The sequence below is a fragment of the Nerophis ophidion genome, linkage group LG02, assembly GCF_033978795.1.
Source record: "Nerophis ophidion isolate RoL-2023_Sa linkage group LG02, RoL_Noph_v1.0, whole genome shotgun sequence".
Taxonomy (NCBI): Eukaryota; Metazoa; Chordata; class Actinopteri; order Syngnathiformes; family Syngnathidae; genus Nerophis; species Nerophis ophidion.
This window is the reverse complement of record NC_084612.1, coordinates 84,754,487-84,772,774: the sequence shown is the minus strand read 5'-3', so window position 1 is coordinate 84,772,774 and position 18,288 is coordinate 84,754,487. Positions and strand designations below refer to the sequence as shown.

The 18,288-nt window shown below is 37.5% G+C and overlaps 1 protein-coding gene across 2 annotated transcripts in view; it reads right to left on the bottom strand.

The window, feature by feature from the left end:
• Positions 1 to 79: 79 nt before the first annotated feature.
• The window catches only part of rhpn2 (rhophilin, Rho GTPase binding protein 2), a 140,658-nt gene continuing 122,449 nt past the window's right edge, over positions 80 to 18,288 (bottom strand). Inside the window, exons 12-15 of one of the 2 annotated variants that reach the window (XM_061892601.1) lie at positions 18,098 to 18,174; positions 11,612 to 11,758; positions 8,479 to 8,634; positions 80 to 5,645 (exon numbers count right to left, since the gene is read on the bottom strand). In XM_061892601.1, the coding sequence (XP_061748585.1) occupies positions 5,400 to 5,645; positions 8,479 to 8,634; positions 11,612 to 11,758; positions 18,098 to 18,174 (626 nt within the window). In that variant the 3' untranslated portion in view covers positions 80 to 5,399. The remainder of the gene's footprint in view (positions 5,646 to 8,478; positions 8,635 to 11,611; positions 11,759 to 18,097; positions 18,175 to 18,288) is intronic. The other variant, XM_061892608.1, reaches the window with a different exon arrangement.

Here is an 18,288-nt window from a genome sequence, read left to right as displayed (position 1 = left end):
GATTTCATGCGAGCTCAGGACAGATGAAACGCTCGCTCTAATACCTGCAAAGTCATTCCACACCTAAAACAAACAGCACTTTTGTCCCCCTTTCTTTTATTGAGATTAGCAAACAAAGACACCGACAATTTCCAGGAAAAAAAACAAAAAAAAAAAACATTTCAACAATTGGGAGTCATTTAGCACTTTCACCATGACTGCACATCTTGGGGAAAATGGCACCAAATGAGAGATGTGGTCATTGTTACTGCGGACAAACACGTCACTAGAACCTCACAACAAAGACAAAACGTACCAGAAAAGACCAACAATTGATTGGAGTAAACTGGCCAAATAAATTCCTTCAACGTACAAAAAAAAAAACCTTTCCATTCACAAACGACTACAATCTAACAAAAACATATATATATATACATATATTTATAATGCTTTTTGTCACATAAATAATTTGATTATCAAATGTGTATAAGAATCTACTTTGTAGATAAGCGAGATAACTAACACTGGCAGGTGTCAGTAAGTCAAACATTCGGCGGCAATTATTGCCACTGCGGCGAGGAAATAATCGTTTAACGAGAAATATGTCAATTATGGCATGACTGGTGTATAGCAGGCAAACATCCTATATGGCAGTTTTAGTACAAAAAAAAAAAAGGCATGTTTGACCATTTAAAACCACAAGGGGGCAGCATACTGCGAAAAGCAAGGACGTCTCACTGGATGGCGAGTTTTGGCGATTAATTAGAATGCGCCCACGGCTTTGGCATCGCCACAAACTTTGAATCAAACATTCTTAGTGGCGTTAGATAATTGTGTTGGCGACACCACAGCTCGCTGCTCTGACTTCACTCATAACGGGGAAGTCAAAAAAACGCCCCACGTCCATCGAGGAAAAACAGGGAAGTCGGAAAAGAAATGATTATTGCCGTAAAATACTCCAAATAGTTCAATTTTTGGTTAAGGAATGATGGTGTTGTTCCACTTGGATGCTATAAATCAGGGGTGTCCAAACTTTTTCCACTAAAGGCCGCGCACTGAAAAATCAAAGCAAGTTGATATTTTTTCATTTTCAACACCAACACTTTTTTTTTTTTTTTTAAATAATTGGGGCTCCCTCAAGTTAGGTCTTAAGGACCCATAAGGGTTTCAGTCTTAAACAAGGTTCAAAATAAGTCATATATATATATATATATATATATATATATATATATATATATATATATATATATATATATATATATATATTTATTTTTTTTCATAATACCCTTGAATCGCTAATTCTACTTTATTATTTGTTTTACTTTTTACAAGCTTTTTGCTGTCAAAAGCCAATTTTTTTTTAGGTAAAATACAAAATATTTTTCCCAAAAAGATTTTCAAAGTGAAATATTTAATGTGAAGTAACTGGATCCCTAAATAGGTCAATAATTCATAGCAAAACGTATTAGAATTTATTATTTTTATTTTTAGCAAAGACAGTTATTAAATTCCACTAAAATCCTTAGGGATTCAAAAGTGCGTCACTCGTTTTTTTTTCATTTTTCATTCAACACTTAAATCTCTATATCAGCTTCAGATAACATATTTCAATTGGTTTACTATATTTATAATAATAATCAACAGGATAATTAGTATAATTAGTATTAGTATATAATTAGTATGGATTTTTTTTTTCAAATTTTCATTATTTTCACCGTTTTCATGTTTGTTGTATTTATGTCCTTTTTGTCCTTAAATCAATCAATAATTTATAGCAACATTGATTTTAATTCATTATTATTTTTCGAGAAATTATTTAAAAAATGATGTTATTAAGAGTCAACAATGCAACTTTTTCTTGTTTCATTTCACATATTTGCTCTTTTATTCCACTTTTTAATGTTTAAAAAATACATATATATTTTAGTATTTTTAGAATGATGTGCTGAGGGCCACACTTTGGACACCCCTGCTATAAGTCGATGTTTCCTAACCCTCTTTGGGCCCCCAAGAGGGCCCCCCCAAAAATTCTGTCTCTCAGCTGTGGTCTGGGACTCGGTTGTAATACACTTTCCCACCACTTGTGGCAGTAATGACAAACAAACAATAAGAAGTCACAGAGAAGTTTCTAAAGCGCAAAAACGATGACTCGAGCGGTGACACCTTATTTACATTTGCACTTCAAATTTAAAAAATACACATAAATATATACATTATTATTAATTACTTCATTTGTGTGTACATTTCATCAATTTTGACGAGTCCCTTCTTCTGCAGTATAATTGATTATATTCACTTTTTATTTTATTTTAGGATTCCATTTTTGTAAGTTGTTCCAGCTGAACTGTTTAGATATGGTTATTGGAAGCAACTAAAACCAAGACTAAGATGACTAATTCAGTGTTAATGTTTGAGTGGGGTCCCCGGCCCCCTGTGTAGTGGAAAAAGGCGGGAAAGCGCTGCTTTGAGGTGACGTCAGAAGCGGTTCCCTGGTCCGCTTCCTGCCGCTCACTTGGAGGTGGCTTCTTTTGCAGCTCAACAGCGACCCACTGAGGAAGTGAGCGGTACTGCAGGCACCTTTTGTAAATGCTCTCACATTAAAGACGTCGACAAACAACAACTTTTTAGCAGCTTATAAAACAATTGCGTCATCATATTTGCCCCCAAAACGAAAAGTGTACTTCTTTTGAAGTATTACTGAAGTGTACTTCATTTAAGGCGGTACTGGTGAGAAGTGTACTTCATTTAAGGTGGTACTGGTGAGAAGTTTACTTCTTTTAAGGTGGTACTAATGAGTAGTGTACTTCATTTAAGGTAGTGTATTTCATTTAAGGTGGTACTGGTGAGAAGTGTACTTCATTTAAGGTGGTACTGGTGAGAAGTTTACTTCTTTTAAGGTGGTACTAATGAGTAGTGTACTTCATTTAAGGTAGTGTACTTCATTTAAGGTGGTACTGGTGAGAAGTGTACTTCATTTAAGGTGGTACTGGTGAGAAGTTTACTTCTTTTAAGGTGGTACTAATGAGTAGTGTACTTCATTTAAGGTAGTGTACTTCATTTAAGGTGGTACTAATGAGTAGTGTACTTCATTTAAGGTGGTACTAATGAGTAGTGTACTTCATTTAAGGTAGTGTACTTCATTTAAGGTGGTACTAATGAGTAGTGTACTTCATTTAAGGTGGTACTAATGAGTAGTGTACTTCATTTAAGGTGGTACTAATGAGTAGTGTACTTCATTTAAGGTAGTGTACTTCATTTAAGGTGGTACTAATGAGTAGTGTACTTCATTTAAGGTGGTACTAATGAGTAGTGTACTTCATTTAAGGTAGTGTACTTCATTTAAGGTGGTACTAATGAGTAGTGTACTTCATTTAAGGTAGTGTACTTCATTTAAGGTGGTACTAATGAGTAGTGTATTTCATTTAAGGTGGTACTAATGAGTAGTGTACTTCATTTAAGGTAGTGTACTAATGAGTAGTGTACTTCATTTAAGGTAGTGTACTTCATTTAAGGTGGTACTAATGAGTAGTGTACTTCATTTAAGGTGGTACTGATGAGTAGTGTACTTCATTTAAGGTGGTACTGATGAGTAGTGTACTTCATTTAAAGTAGTGTACTTCATTTAAGGTTGTACTGATGAGTAGTGTACTTCATTTAAGGTAGTGTACTTCATTTAAGGTGGTACTAATGAGTAGTGTACTTCATTTAAGGTGGCACTGATGAGTAGTGTACTTCATTTAAGTTAGTACTGGTGAGAAGAGTACTTCATTTAAGGTAGTGTACTTCATTTAAGGTGTTACTAATGAGTAGTGTACTTCATTTAAGGTGGCACTGATGAGTAGTGTACTTCATTTAAGGTGGTACTGGTGAGAAGTTTACTTCTTTTAAGGTGGTACTGATGAGTAGTGTACTTCATTTAAGGTAGTGTACTTCATTTAAGGTGGTACTGATGAGTAGTGTACTTCACTTAAGGTAGTGTACTTCATTTAAGGTGGTACTGATGAGTAGTGTACTTCATTTAAGTTAGTACTGGTAAGAAGTGTATTGCATTTACGGTGGTACTGGTGAGAAGTGTACTTCATTTAAGGTGGTACTGGTGAGAAGAGTACTTCATTTAAGGTGGTACTGGTGAGAAGTTTACTTCTTTTAAGGTGGTACTGATGAGTAGTGTACTTCATTTAAGTTAGTACTGGTGAGAAGTGTATTCTATTTAAGGTGGTACTGGTGAGAAGAGTACTTCATTTAAGGAGGTACTGGTGAGAAGTGTACTTCTTTTAAGCTGGTACTGATGAGAAGTGTACTTTTTCTAAGGTGAAACTGAAGTGTACTTCATTTGGGCGGTACTGGTGAGAAATATACTTAATATAAGGTGATACTGGTGAGAAGTGTACTTCATATAAGGTGGTACTGATGAGAAGTGTACTTTTTCTAAGGTGAAACTGAAGTGTACTTCGTTTGGGCGGTACTGGTGAGAAATATACTTAATATAAGGTGATACTGGTGAGAAGTGTACTTCTTTTAAGCTGGTACTGATGAGAAGTGTACTTTTTCCAAGGTGAAACTGAAGTGTACTTCATTTGGGCGGTACTGGTGAGAAATATACTTAATATAAGGTGATACTGGTGAGAAGTGTACTTCATATAAGGTGGTACCTGAGAGAAGTGTACTTCATTTAAGGTGGTACTGGTGAGTACTGCAGTCAAGAAGTGTAGTTCTTTTAAGATGGTACTGGTGAGAAGTGTACTTCATTTAAGGTCGTACTGGTGAGTACTGCAGTCGAGAAGTGTACTTCATTTAGGTGGTACTGGTGAGAAGTGTACTTAATTTAAGGTGGTACTAGTGAGAAGAGTACTTCATTTAAGGTGGTACTGATGAGTAGTGTACTTCATTTAAGTTAGTACTGGTGAGAAGTGTATTTCATTTAAGGTGGTACTGGTGAGAAGTGTACTTTTTCTAAGGTGATACTGAAGTGTACTTCATTTAGGCGGTACTGGTGAGAAATATACTTAAAATAAGGTGATACTGGTGAGAAGTGTACTTCATGTAAGGTGGTACCTGAGAGAAGTGTACTTCATTTAAGGTGGTACTGGTGATAAGTCTACTTCTCTTAAGATGGTACTGGTGAGAAGTGTACTTCATTTAAGGTGGTACTAATGAGAAGTGTACTTCTCTTAAGATGGTACTGGTGAGAAGTGTACTTCATTTAAGGTGGTACTAATGAGAAGTGTACTTCTTTTAAGGTGGTACTGAAGTGTACTTCATTTAAGGTGGTACTGGTGAGAAGTGTACTTCATTGAGGGTGGTACCGGTGAGTACTGCATTCGAGAAGTGTACTTCATTTCAGTGGTACTGGTGAGTACTGCAGTCAGTCCAGTTTCTGACTGAAGCGAGGGCGCCATGTTGGAAGGTGGACCTCCTGCTCAGTAGAGGGCGCTGCTGTCCTTATAGGAGCTGGGGAAGGTCTGGCAGGGCTTGTTCCAGGACTGCTGGGCCGTGGGCAGACTGGCGGTGCTGGCGCTCTTCATGCGGTTCTTCAGGCCCCAGCTGAGGAAGGAGGACTTCTTGCTCACCTTGCGGGACTTGGGGCTCTTGTCCTCGTTGTAGGCCAGGCAGATCATGGAGTAGGTCTTGGGCAGGTTCCCGCAGAAGGTGGCGCTCTTGGCAGGCTACACAGAAACGGCCACCAATAAGCAACAGGACTCATTAGGTGGGAAAAAGCTAACAAGTAGACCCCACATAAAAAATAAAAAAAGGCTTTGCTACACATCTAAAAATATAAGCTAGAGACCGATACTGATGCTGATAACTAGTAGTCACGGATGTTGTAACCGATATTTGGAGCAGATATTAATTTTCAGAAAAAGTTATAATAGCTGAACAAGTCATTGACACTTTAACACCTAATGTATCATAAGTGATACACATATTTTAGTCCTCTATATCATCAGTGTGATTAGTTTTTTTAATATAAAAAGAGCACAGTAGTTGACTTGTTAGAGGACTGTCAAGACGGGAGACACCTGATTTTTGAGTGAAACTTTGGATTGGGATTAAAATCCATTCATCCATTTCCTACCGCTTGTCCCTTTTGGGGTCTATAAAACATTACTTTTATGACTGACACGTCAGTAATAACAGTTAATCTGTTGATACAAGTAGAAATGACTTAATATGTGATCATATATTTTATAGTAAAACTTTGTTGAAAATGTGTATCAAATTAGAAACAACAGGTATAAAGAGGTAATGTTACTCTACATGAGTCCTTTGGTATTTTATGCATTATAAATAGCATGAAGCAACAAAGTGTCGTTAAATATAATGTTTACACAATATGGTATATTTACAGGTAAAATATAACATTTGTAGTATTATTGTGTGGCGATCTCTAGAATATTAGCATGGCGTCATTAGCATGAAAGTTGCAGGGTTTACTAACTGCCCCTTTAAAACCTAATGTATCATAAGTGATATACACATTTTAGTCATGGACGTTGTAGCCGATATTTGGAGCAGATAATTTTCAGTAAAAGTTATAATAGCTGAACAAGTCATTGACACTTTAACACCTAATGTATCATAAGGGATACATATATTTTAGTCCTCTATAGCATCAGTGTGATTAGTTTTTTTAATCTAAAAAGAGCACAGTAGTTGACTTGTTAGAGGACTGTCAACACGGGAGACACCTGATTTTTGAGTGAAACTTTGGATTGGAATTCAAATCCATTCATCCATTTACTACCGCTTGTCCCTTTTGGGGTCTATAAAACATTACTTTTATGACTGACACGTCAGTAATAACAGTTAATCTGTTGATACAAGTAGAAATGACTTAATATGTGATCATATATTTTATAGTAAAACTTTGTTGAAAATGTGTATCAAATTAGAAACAACAGGTATAAAGAGGTAATGTTACTCTACATGAGTCATTTGGTATTTTATGCATTATAAATAGCATGAAGCAACAAAGTGTCGTTAAATATAATGTTTACTTTACACAATATGGTATATTCACAGGTAAAATATAACATTTGTTGTATTATTGTGTGGCGATCTCTAGAATATTAGCATGGCGTCATTAGCATGAAAGTTGCAGGGTTTACTAACTGCCCTTTTAAAACCTAATGTATCATAAGTGATATACACATTTTAGTCATGGACGTTGTAGCCGATATTTGGAGCAGATAATTTTCAGTAAAAGTTATAATAGCTGAACAAGCCATTAACACTTTAACACCTAATGTGTCATAAGTGATACACATATTTTAGTCCTCTACATCATCAGTGTGATTAGTTTTTTTAATCTAAAAAGAGCGCAGTAGTTGACTTGTTAGAGGACTGTCAAGATGGGAGACACCTGATTTTTGAGTGAAACTTTGGATTGGAATTAAAATCCATTCATCCATTTCCTACCGCTTGTCCCTTTTGGGGTTTATGAAACATTACTTTTATGACTGACACGTCAGTAATAACAGTTAATCTGTTGATACAAGTAGAAATTACTTAATATGTGATCATATATTTTATAGTAAAACTTTGTTGAAAATGTGTATCAAATTAGAAACAACAGGTATAAAGAGGTAATGTTACTCTACATGAGTCCTTTGATATTTTATGCATTATAAATAGCATGAAGCAACAAAGTGTCGTTAAATATAATGTTTACTTTACACAATATGGTATATTTACAGGTAAAATATAACATTTGTTGTATTATTGTGTGGCGATCTCTAGAATATTAGCATGGCGTCATTAGCATGAAAGTTGCAGGGTTTACTATCTGCCCTTTTCAAACCTAATGTATCATGAGTGATACACACATTTTAGTCAATGATGTTGTAACCGATATTTGGAGCAGATAATAATTTTCAGTAAGAGTTATAATAGTTGAACAAGTCATTAACACTTTAACACCTAATGTATCATAAGTGATACACACATTTTAGTCCTCTACATCATCAGTGAGATTAGTTTTTTTTTAATCTAAAAAGCTTGTTAGAGGACTATCAAGACGGGAAACACCTTATTTTTGAAGACAAACTTTGGAGTTAAAATCCATCCATACATTTACTACCGCTTGTCCCTTTTGGGGTAAATAAAACATTATTTTTATTACCGACACATCAGTAATAACAGTTAATCCATTGATACAAGTGGAAATTACTTAATATGTGATCATATATTTTATAGCAAAGCTGTATTGAAAATGTGTATCAAATTAGATACAACAGGTATAAAGAGGTAATGTTACTCTAAATGAGTCAGTTGGTATTTAATTGTATTTCATGCATTATCAATAGCACGAAGCAACATACAGTCGTTAAATATAATGTTTACTTTACAAAATATGGTATATTTACAGGTAAAATATAACATTTGTTGTATTATTGTGTGGCGATCTATAGAATATTAGCATGGCGTCATTAGCATGAAAGTTGCAGGGTTTACCAACTGCCCTTTTCAAGCCAGGCTGGTGGGTGGGTGTGTCCCTACCATGGTGGGGTTGCTGTCCAGCACGCTGACCACCTGGACGTCCACGCCCTGCTCGTCCGCGTCCTTCAGCAGCCGCATGACCTCGCCCACGCTCATCCACTTGCACGGGGTGTCGCCCACAGCCACGATGTAGTCGCCCTCCTTCAGACCGTCAGCCTGCAAAACGGAAGGCCGGGCGTGAGGAGAGCTCTAAAATCCCTCCGTCACTCCCTCAGACTAAAGTAAGGCTTCCACTTGTTGACAAACGCGTTAGCTGGATGCTAAAATACATTGAATTTGCTATAGACGTGCTACTGATTAGCATTAGCGATTTTACATTGCAATTTCAACACACCTAAACGTGTTATTGAAAACTACAACTAAGAAGCACGTTCCAATCAAACAGCTGGTGTGTGATATGTACAGTACTTACAGTATTAACACTTTTTAGAGCGCAACAAGAACATTTTTAAGGTTTTGCCGTTTTGGAAGAGAATTTTCTAAATGTGTAAATGAAAACAACAACTAAGATGCACGTTAGAATCAAACAGCTGGTGTGTAATAAGTACAGTACTTACAGCATTAACACTTTTCAGGGCACAACAAAAACATGTTTAAGTCTTGCCATTTCGGAAGAGAATTTTCCAAATGTGTAAACGAAAACTACAACCAAGAAGCACGTTCCAATCAAACAGCTGGTGTGTAATATGTGCAGTACTTACAGTGCCAACACTTTCTAGGGCGCAACAAAAAAAAATTGAAGGTCTTGTCGTTTTGGAAGAGAATTTTCCAAATGTGTAAATGAAAACTACAACTAAGATGCATGTTACATTCAAACAGCTGGTGTGTAATATGTACAGTACTTACACTACTAACACTTTTTAGGGCGCAACAAAAACAATCTAAGGTGTTGGAGGTGCTGTTTTGTAAGAGAATTGTGTCTGCCAGCGTGATGAGTGTACAGGACTGAAGATGGCGCCAGAGAGCATGTTCCAGGCACACCTGGACTCCAGCGAGTGTCTCCTGTGGCCTCCAGGAAACATTCAGGAGTTTGACCCAGTTGGAGTTGACATAAGCTGACTAATCAGCGCGGCCTCTTAACGAGCTGTCACAGCCACGCAGACTTTTAATTGCGAGCCGACTAGGCGGCGGCGGCTTGACGTTTGATGTTTGATGTTTGATGTTAAGGTGCGCCAAACATCTCCTTTTAAGAAGTCACTGGCAATAAATCCAACAGCATCAATATTTCATGATGATAATAAGAAAGTACATCAACTTCTTTTCTCATTAGTTTCATTTTAATCATAGTAATTGGAAGGTTTAATTACCCTAAATGAGTAAAACTTAGTTAAAATGTGGCAAAAGGTGGTACTGGTGAGAAGTGTACTTTATCTAAGGTGGTACTGGTGGAAAAAGTTTTATTATATACTGCTATATAATAGACTGTATTTATGTTATTCACATGTGAATAATGCTGTATAATAGACTGTATTTATATTATTCACACATAAATAATACTGTATAATAGACTATTTGTATCATTCACATGTGAATAATGCTGTATAATAGACTGTATTTATATTATTCACATGTGAATAATGCTGTATAATAGACTGTATTTATGTTATTCACATGTGAATAATGCTGTATAATAGACTGTATTTATATGATTTACATGTGAATAATGCTGTATAATAGACTGTATTTATATTATTCACATGTGAATAATGCTGTATAACAGACTGTATTTATGTTATTCACATGTGAATAATGCTGTATAATAGATTGTATTTATATTATTCACACGTGAATAATGCTGTATAATAGACTGTATTTATATTATTCACATGTGAATAATGATGTATAATAGACTATTTGTATCATTCACACATGAATAATGCTGTATAATAGACTGTATTTATGTTAGTCACATGTGAATAATGCTGTATAATAGACTTTATTTATATTATTCACATGTAAATAATGCTGTATAATAATTCTGTATTTGTATTATTCACATGTGAATAATGCTGTATAACAGACTGTATTTATATTATTCACACGTGAATAATGCTGTATAATAGACTGTATTTATATTATTCACACGTGAATAATGCTGTATAATAGACTGTTTTTATATTATTCACATGTGAATAATGCTGTATAATAGACTGTATTTATATTATTCACACGTGAATAATGCTGTATAATAGACTGTATTTATATTATTCACACGTGAATAATGCTGTATAATAGACTGTTTTTATATTATTCACACATGAATAATGCTGTATAATAGACTATTTATAATATTCACATGTGAATAGTGCTGTATAATAGACTGTATGTATGTTATTCACATGTGAATAATGCTGTATAATAGACTGTATTTATGTTATTCACATGTGAATAATACTTTATAATAGACTATTTATATTATTCACATGTGAATAATACTTTATAATAGACTATTTATAATATTCACATGTGAATAATGCTGTATAGTAGACTGTATTTATATTATTCACACGTGAATAATGCTGTATAATAGACTGTTTTTATATTATTCACACGTGAATAATGCTGTATAATAGACTGTAATTATGTTATTCACATCTGAATAATACTGTATAATAGACTGTATTTATGTTATTCACATGTGAATAATGCTGTAAAATAGAATGTATTTATATTATTCACATGTGAATAATGCTGTATAATAGACTGTATTTATGTTATATATACATAGTGTTTCTTGTCTATTGTGAGCAAACTGTGGTGCCGAATGTTCGCCAGGTATCAATAAAGTACTTTCTATTCTATTCTGTTCTATTAATAGAGTTTTCAGCCATCTTGCCCAGCCCTACGATACAGTACTGGGATTTATTGCAGTATAGTTATCTGATGAATACTACCATATGTACATAAATACATGAGATCACATTAATTATTGCTTGGACAAACTGAGTTACGAAAGATTAAAGTATTGTTTGAGATATTATTATTATTATTATTATATTAGTTTGAGATTATGACCATATGTGTTGTAACATCGCTGCCACAAATAGATTGCAGTCCTGTCTCATGTCATCAAATGAAAATCCCCATCAAAAGTCTGGACTTTGGTCACATGTGGACCAGACTTGGGACTCACGGCAGCAGGGCACAGGGGGTCCAAGGACACCACCTGGACCGGGGAGTCCCCCTTCAGCGTGAAGCCCAGGTCCCGGTCCTCGGCGCGGAGGCGCAGCGTCCGAGGTGGCGTCCAGCGCTGCTTGGCGGAGAAGACCGCCAGCGGCCCCTGGTGGACACAGAGGGGAAGAGACGCTCAGGACAAGGAAGAGGACTTGGATTCTTTCCGACATGTCATGTTTGTAAGCAGCTTTTTAGGGACCGGATGTCCCTTTGGGACCGAGGACGTTATTCAATTTCTAGCGCTTTATTCTTTCTTTATTATTATTCCGCAGCTTTGAGCTGTAATTTGACCCCCTTAACATGCTTCAACACTCACCAAATTGGACACAAACATCAGGACTGGCGAACATTGCGATTTAATCAAAAAAACCTAACCCCAAAACTCAAAATTGCGCTCGAGCGCCCCCTTTGGAATAAAACACGTACAAAACTGCCCGTAACTTCCAGTAGGAATGTCGTACAGACATGAAACAAAAACCTCTATGTAGGTCTCACTTAGACCTACATTTCATACATTGACAACCGCTAGCAAAAATCAACAGGAAGTTTGCAATTCCCCCTTCAAAACAAAAGTTTTGTAAAAACCTGTCACCTTTTGTCAAACATTATCTCCTCTGAGCGCGTTTGCCGTGTCGGTTTCAAACTACCACAGGAGAGAGATAGAACCCATCTTTATTTTGGGTACTTACATATGGGACAGAGGACCTCATTGAATTTCTAGCGCTTTATTCTTTCTTTATTATTATTCCGCAGCTTTGAGCTGTAATTTGACCCCCTTAACATGCTTCAACACTCACCAAATTGGACACAAACATCAGGACTGGCGAACATTGCGATTTAATCAAAAAAACCTAACCCCAAAACTCAAAATTGCGCTCGAGCGCCCCCTTTGGAATAAAACACGTACAAAACTGCCCGTAACTTCCAGTAGGAATGTCGTACAGACATGAAACAAAAACCTCTATGTAGGTCTCACTTAGACCTACATTTCATACATTGACAACCGCTAGCAAAAATCAACAGGAAGTTTGCAATTCCCCCTTCAAAACAAAAGCTTTGTAAAAACCTGTCACCTTTTGTCAAACATTATCTCCTCTGAGCGCGTTTGCCGTGTCGGTTTCAAACTACCACAGGAGAGAGATAGAACCCATCTTTATTTTGGGTACTTACATATGGGACAGAGGACCTTATTGAATTTCTAGCGCTTTATTCTTTATTTATTATTATTCCGCAGCTTTGAGCTGAAATTTGACCCCCTTAACATGCTTCAAAACTCACCAAATTTGACACAAACATCAGGACTGGCGAACATTGCGATTTAATCCAAAAACCTAACCCCAAAACTCAAAATTGCGCTCGAGCGCCGCCTAAGAATAAAACACATACAAAACTGCCCGTAGGAATGTCGTACAGACATGCCACAAAAACCTCTATGTAGGTCTCACTTAGACCTACATTTCATACATTGACAACCACCAGCAAAAATCAACAGGAAGTTTGCAATTCCCCCTTCAAAACAAAAGTTTTGTAAAAACCGGTCACCTTTTGTCAAACATTATCTCCTCTGAGCGCTTTTGCCGTGTCGGCTTCAAACTACCACAGGAGAGAGATAGAACCCATCTTTATTTTGGGTACTTACATATGGGACAGAGGACCTTATTGAATTTGTAGCGTTTTATTCTTTCTTTATTATTATTCCGCAGCTTTGAGCTGTAATTTGACCACCTTATCATGCTTCAAAACTCACCAAAATTGACACACACATCAGGACTGGCGAACATTGCGATTTAATCCAAAAACCTAACCCCAAAACTCAAAATTGCGCTCGAGCGCCCCCCTAGGAAAAAAACACGTACAAAACTGCCCGTAACTTCCAGTAGGAATGTCGTACAGACATGAAACAAAAACCTCTATGTAGGTCTCACTTAGACCTACATTTCATACATTGACAACCGCTAGCAAAAATCAACAGGAAGTTTGCAATTCCCCCTTCAAAACAAAAGTTTTGTAAAAACCTGTCACCTTTTGTCAAACATTATCTCCTCTGAGCGCGTTTGCCGTGTCGGTTTCAAACTACCACAGGAGAGAGATAGAACCCATCTTTATTTCGGGTACTTACATATGGGACAGAGGACCTTATTGAATTTCTAGCTTTTGATTCTTTCGTTATTATTATTCCGCAGCTTTGAGCTGAAATTTGACCCCCTTATCATGCTTCAAAACTCACCAAAATTGACACACACATCAGGACTGGCAAACATTGCGATGTAATCCAAAAACCTAACCCCAAAACTCAAAATTGCGCTCGAGCACCCCTAGGAATAAAACACGTACAAAACTGCCCATAACTTCCAGTAGGAATGTCGTACAGACATGAAACAAAAACCTCTATGTAGGTCTCACTTAGACCTACATTTCATACATTGACAACCGCCAGCAAAAATCCACAGGAAGTTTGCAATTCCCCCTTCAAAACAAAAGCTTTGTAAAAACCTGTCACCTTTTTTCAAATATTATCTCCTCTGAGCGCGTTTGTCATGTCGGCTTCAAACTACCACAGGAGAGAGATAGAACCCATCTTTATTTTGGGTACTTACATATGGTGCCTGACTGTTGTAGCGTTTTAAGGCCATCTGCACTTTATATGCGTCCAGTTGGTAGGTCTATCTGTCTGCTAATAGTAGCTGCTAGCCGTACCCATGTATTTTCATTCTAACTTATTATCTGTCAGTAGACACGTTATGGAAGGTAAAAACTACAACATAATAAAACGTAGTGTGTTGTTCTAACTTATATCTGGGAAGCCCAGACTTCCCTCTCCTCAGCCACTTCCATATATACTCGGTCCCATCTATCCCTGCTTGCAGCTTTAATTTTCTTTTACTTTCTTCAATCCGGTCACGCTAAAGACAAGGAACAAGGTCAAGGGTTGCCAGGTGTCCACCTACAGGTGTGGACCCAACTCTCTGTATTTTCCCTCACGTAAAGAACGTCTCAAGCAGCACTGAGAGCCAGACTATCTCTAGTTAAAGTTGCCATTTCCTACAGCAACAGAGAAAAAGCTCCACCCTTCCAAAAAAACACTAGCTTGATGCTAATTTAGTTAGCATTAGCGATTTTACATTTCCGCACCTCCAAAGTATGTTCATGAAAACCACAACTCAGCTGAATGTCACAATCCAACCGCCGGTGTGTAATTAGTACAAAACTTGCAGTACAAACACTTTGTAGGGCGCAACATAACACATTGAACCGCCTTCTTCCGACTTAAACAACATACATTAGTTTTTGAATATGACATCAATAAATACAGTTTTGTTATCAGATAATATTTATTAGCACACACCAAAGTAGCGTACATTGGTGTCCCCCCCCAGGTACCGGGAACAGGTACCGTGTCGGTTCAGATATAAACGGGGCCCGGCCCTAATTCCCCCGTAGATAAATATACGTGGCACTGAACGCTGAATCAGGTGTGGAGAGTGCGAATACAGAAGATTTTTGTACTGTTTCAGTTCACAAATTCCTCCGTAAATTATTGTCAATTCCGGACTAAAAGACGCTAATTTTTTTCTACACTTTGAACCCTGCGGCTTTTAAAACGGTGCAGCTCATTTATTTACTGGTGCATGCCTGCAAGTGTTTCCCGCTGTTTAAAGCTTTCAACCGGAAGTAGAAGTGCCCTTCCGTCTTCTAGCCGTCCATGGCGTTTTTACATGTATGGATTCTTCATTCATCACTCCAAGCATTTACAACGTAACTAAAACAATTCTTACTTACGAAAGCGTCCCGTGTGTGATGTCTGTAGGAGTGTTTTCAAGCATATTTGTACGTGCTGTCGCAACGTAACCAAGCTAGCGTGGTTAGCGTGAGCTAGTATGCTAACAGGTTCCCGAGTGTCTCTGTCAGTATTATTAACTTACATTCTTTTTGTGCGGTTTGTGTTTCGCAAATTCCTCAGTAAATTCACCAAATCGTCACCTGCAGAGCTGATTGGAGAGCGGGTCCATGACCATGACTTCTGTTTTGTTTGACCAGCCGTTTTACTGCCTTGTTACAGACACCATTTGGAAACAATTAAGGTACGTAAATAAACATTTACAGAATATCTCTGTGTAAATAAATAATTTTACAATGTATATATTTGCGGCTAATGTGTGGAAAAATATTTAGTGGGTGTGGCTTGTACAAAAATGTGCTCTATAGTCAGGGAAAATACGGTAGTTGGATTTTGACGGGCCATTTTATCTCCTGGGAACATCGGTGTAAATCCTTACAGTTTCTTCCCCGCTGGGCCGAGGAATGAGAAGACTACATAAATCTGGAAGGAAGAGCATAGCCGCCATGCTAACGAGATTAGCGCCGGTAAGAACTGGAACCAAAGGGATTTGTGTACACGAGACGCCAGAGGATGGAACCCTGGCGCATAGAACTGGTCCACTCACTTTGACGGAACCGAAAGTAACCAGTCTACAAAAAGTGATGACATCATGCCGATTAATCCGTTAAGAAATAGCTCTGATAACTGATGAAAAACAGTTAAATAATCTACAAACCCCGTTTCCATGTGAGTTGGGAAATTGTGTTAGATGTAAATATAAACAGAATACAATGATTTGCAAATCCTTTTCAAGCCATATTCAGTTGAATATGCTACAAAGACAACATATTTGATGTTCAAACTCATAAACTTTTTTTTTTTTTGCAAATAATAATTAACTTAGAATTTCATGTGTCAAAGTAGTTGGGAAAGGGCATGTTCACCACTGTGTTACATCACCTTTTCTTTTGACAACACTCAATAAACGTTTGGGAAGTGAGGAAACTAATTGTTGAAGCTTTGAAAGTGGAATTCTTTCCCATTCTTGTTTTATGTAGAGCTTCAGTCCTTCAACAGTCCGGGGTTTCCTCTGTCCTATTTTACGCTTCATAATGCGCCACACATTTTCCATGGGAGACATGTCTGGACTGCAGGCGGGCCAGAAAAGTAACCGCACTCTTTCTTTACGAAGCCCCAAGTTGTTGCTGAACGTGCTGAATGTGGCTTGGCATTGTCTTACTGAAATAAGCAGGGGCGTCCATGAAAAAGACGGCGCTTATATGGCAGCATATGTTGTTCCAAAACCTGTATGTACCTTTCAGCATTAATGGTGCCTTCACAGATGTGTAAGTTACCCATGCCTTGGGCACTAATGCACCCCCATACCATCACACATGCTGGCTTTTACACTTTGCGTCGATAACAGTGTGGATGGTTTGCTTCCCCTTTGGTCCGGATGACACCATGGTGAATATTTCCAAAAACAATTTGAAATGTGGACTCGTCAGACCACAGGATACTTTTCCACTTTGCATCAGTCCTTCTTAGATGATCTCGGGCTCAGAGAAGCCGGCGACGTTTCTGGATGTTGTTGATAAATGGCTTTTGCTTTGCATAGTAGAGCTTTAACTTGCACTTAGAGATGTAGCGACCAACTGTATTTAGTCAAAGTGTTTTTTTGATGTGTTCCTGAGCCCATGTGGTGATATCCTTTCGAGATTGATACAGTGCTGTCTGAGGGATGGAAGGTCACGGTCATTCAATGTTGGTTTCCGGTCATGCCGCTTACGTGGAGTGATTTCTCCAGATTCTCTGAACCTTTTGATGATATTATGGAGCGTAGATGTTGAAATCCCTAAATTTCTTGCAATTGCACTTTGAGAAAGGTTGTTCTTAAACTGTTTGACTATTTGCTCACGCAGTTGTGGACAAAGGGGTGTACCTCGCCCCATCCTTTCTTGTGCATTTTTTGGGAAGCTGTTTTTATACCCAATCATGGCACCCACCTGTTCCCAATTAGCCTGCACACCTGTGGGATGTTCCAAATAAGTGTTTGATGAGCATCCCTCAACTTTATCAGTATTTATTGCCACCTTTCCCAACTTCTTTGTCACGTGTTGCTGGCATCAAATTCTAAAGTTAATGATTATTGGCATAAACATTTTTTTTATGAGTTTGAACATCAAATATGTTGTCTTTGTAGCATATTCAACTGAATATGGCTTGAAAAGGATTTGCAAATCATTGTATTCTGTTTATATTTACATCTAACACAATTTCCCAACTCATATGGAAACGGGGTTTGTATATTTTATTCGATTACTCGACCAAACTAATGGACGGACTAGACGGTGACTCAAACATGAATGAGCTGGATCATGATAATCCTCCACCATCGAGGACCAGGTGTGTAGTTCTGCCAGCAGGTGGAACCTTGGTTAGTGTTAGTGTTCTTCAGGTGTGTGTCCAGGACCAATCACACACTCCTGGACACACACCTAGCAGCTCATGGTCACACACCACACACCATCCTCCACACCATCCACCACACCATCCACCACACCATCCACCACACCAGGCATTACCAGGACAAGAATGTGAGTGAGAGGTTAGTAGCCCACATACCAGCCGCTGGAAAAAGTCGCTGACTTTCACCTTTAGGACCGCCGGAACCTCCATTTCTGCTTGGTGCTCCGTTTTAGCTGAGATGGGAAGAAAAAACGTCTTTATGATAATGTAACATAAACATAAGTAGTCGGAGGTATGATAATGTAACATAAACATAAGTAGTCTGAGGTATGATAATGTAACATAAA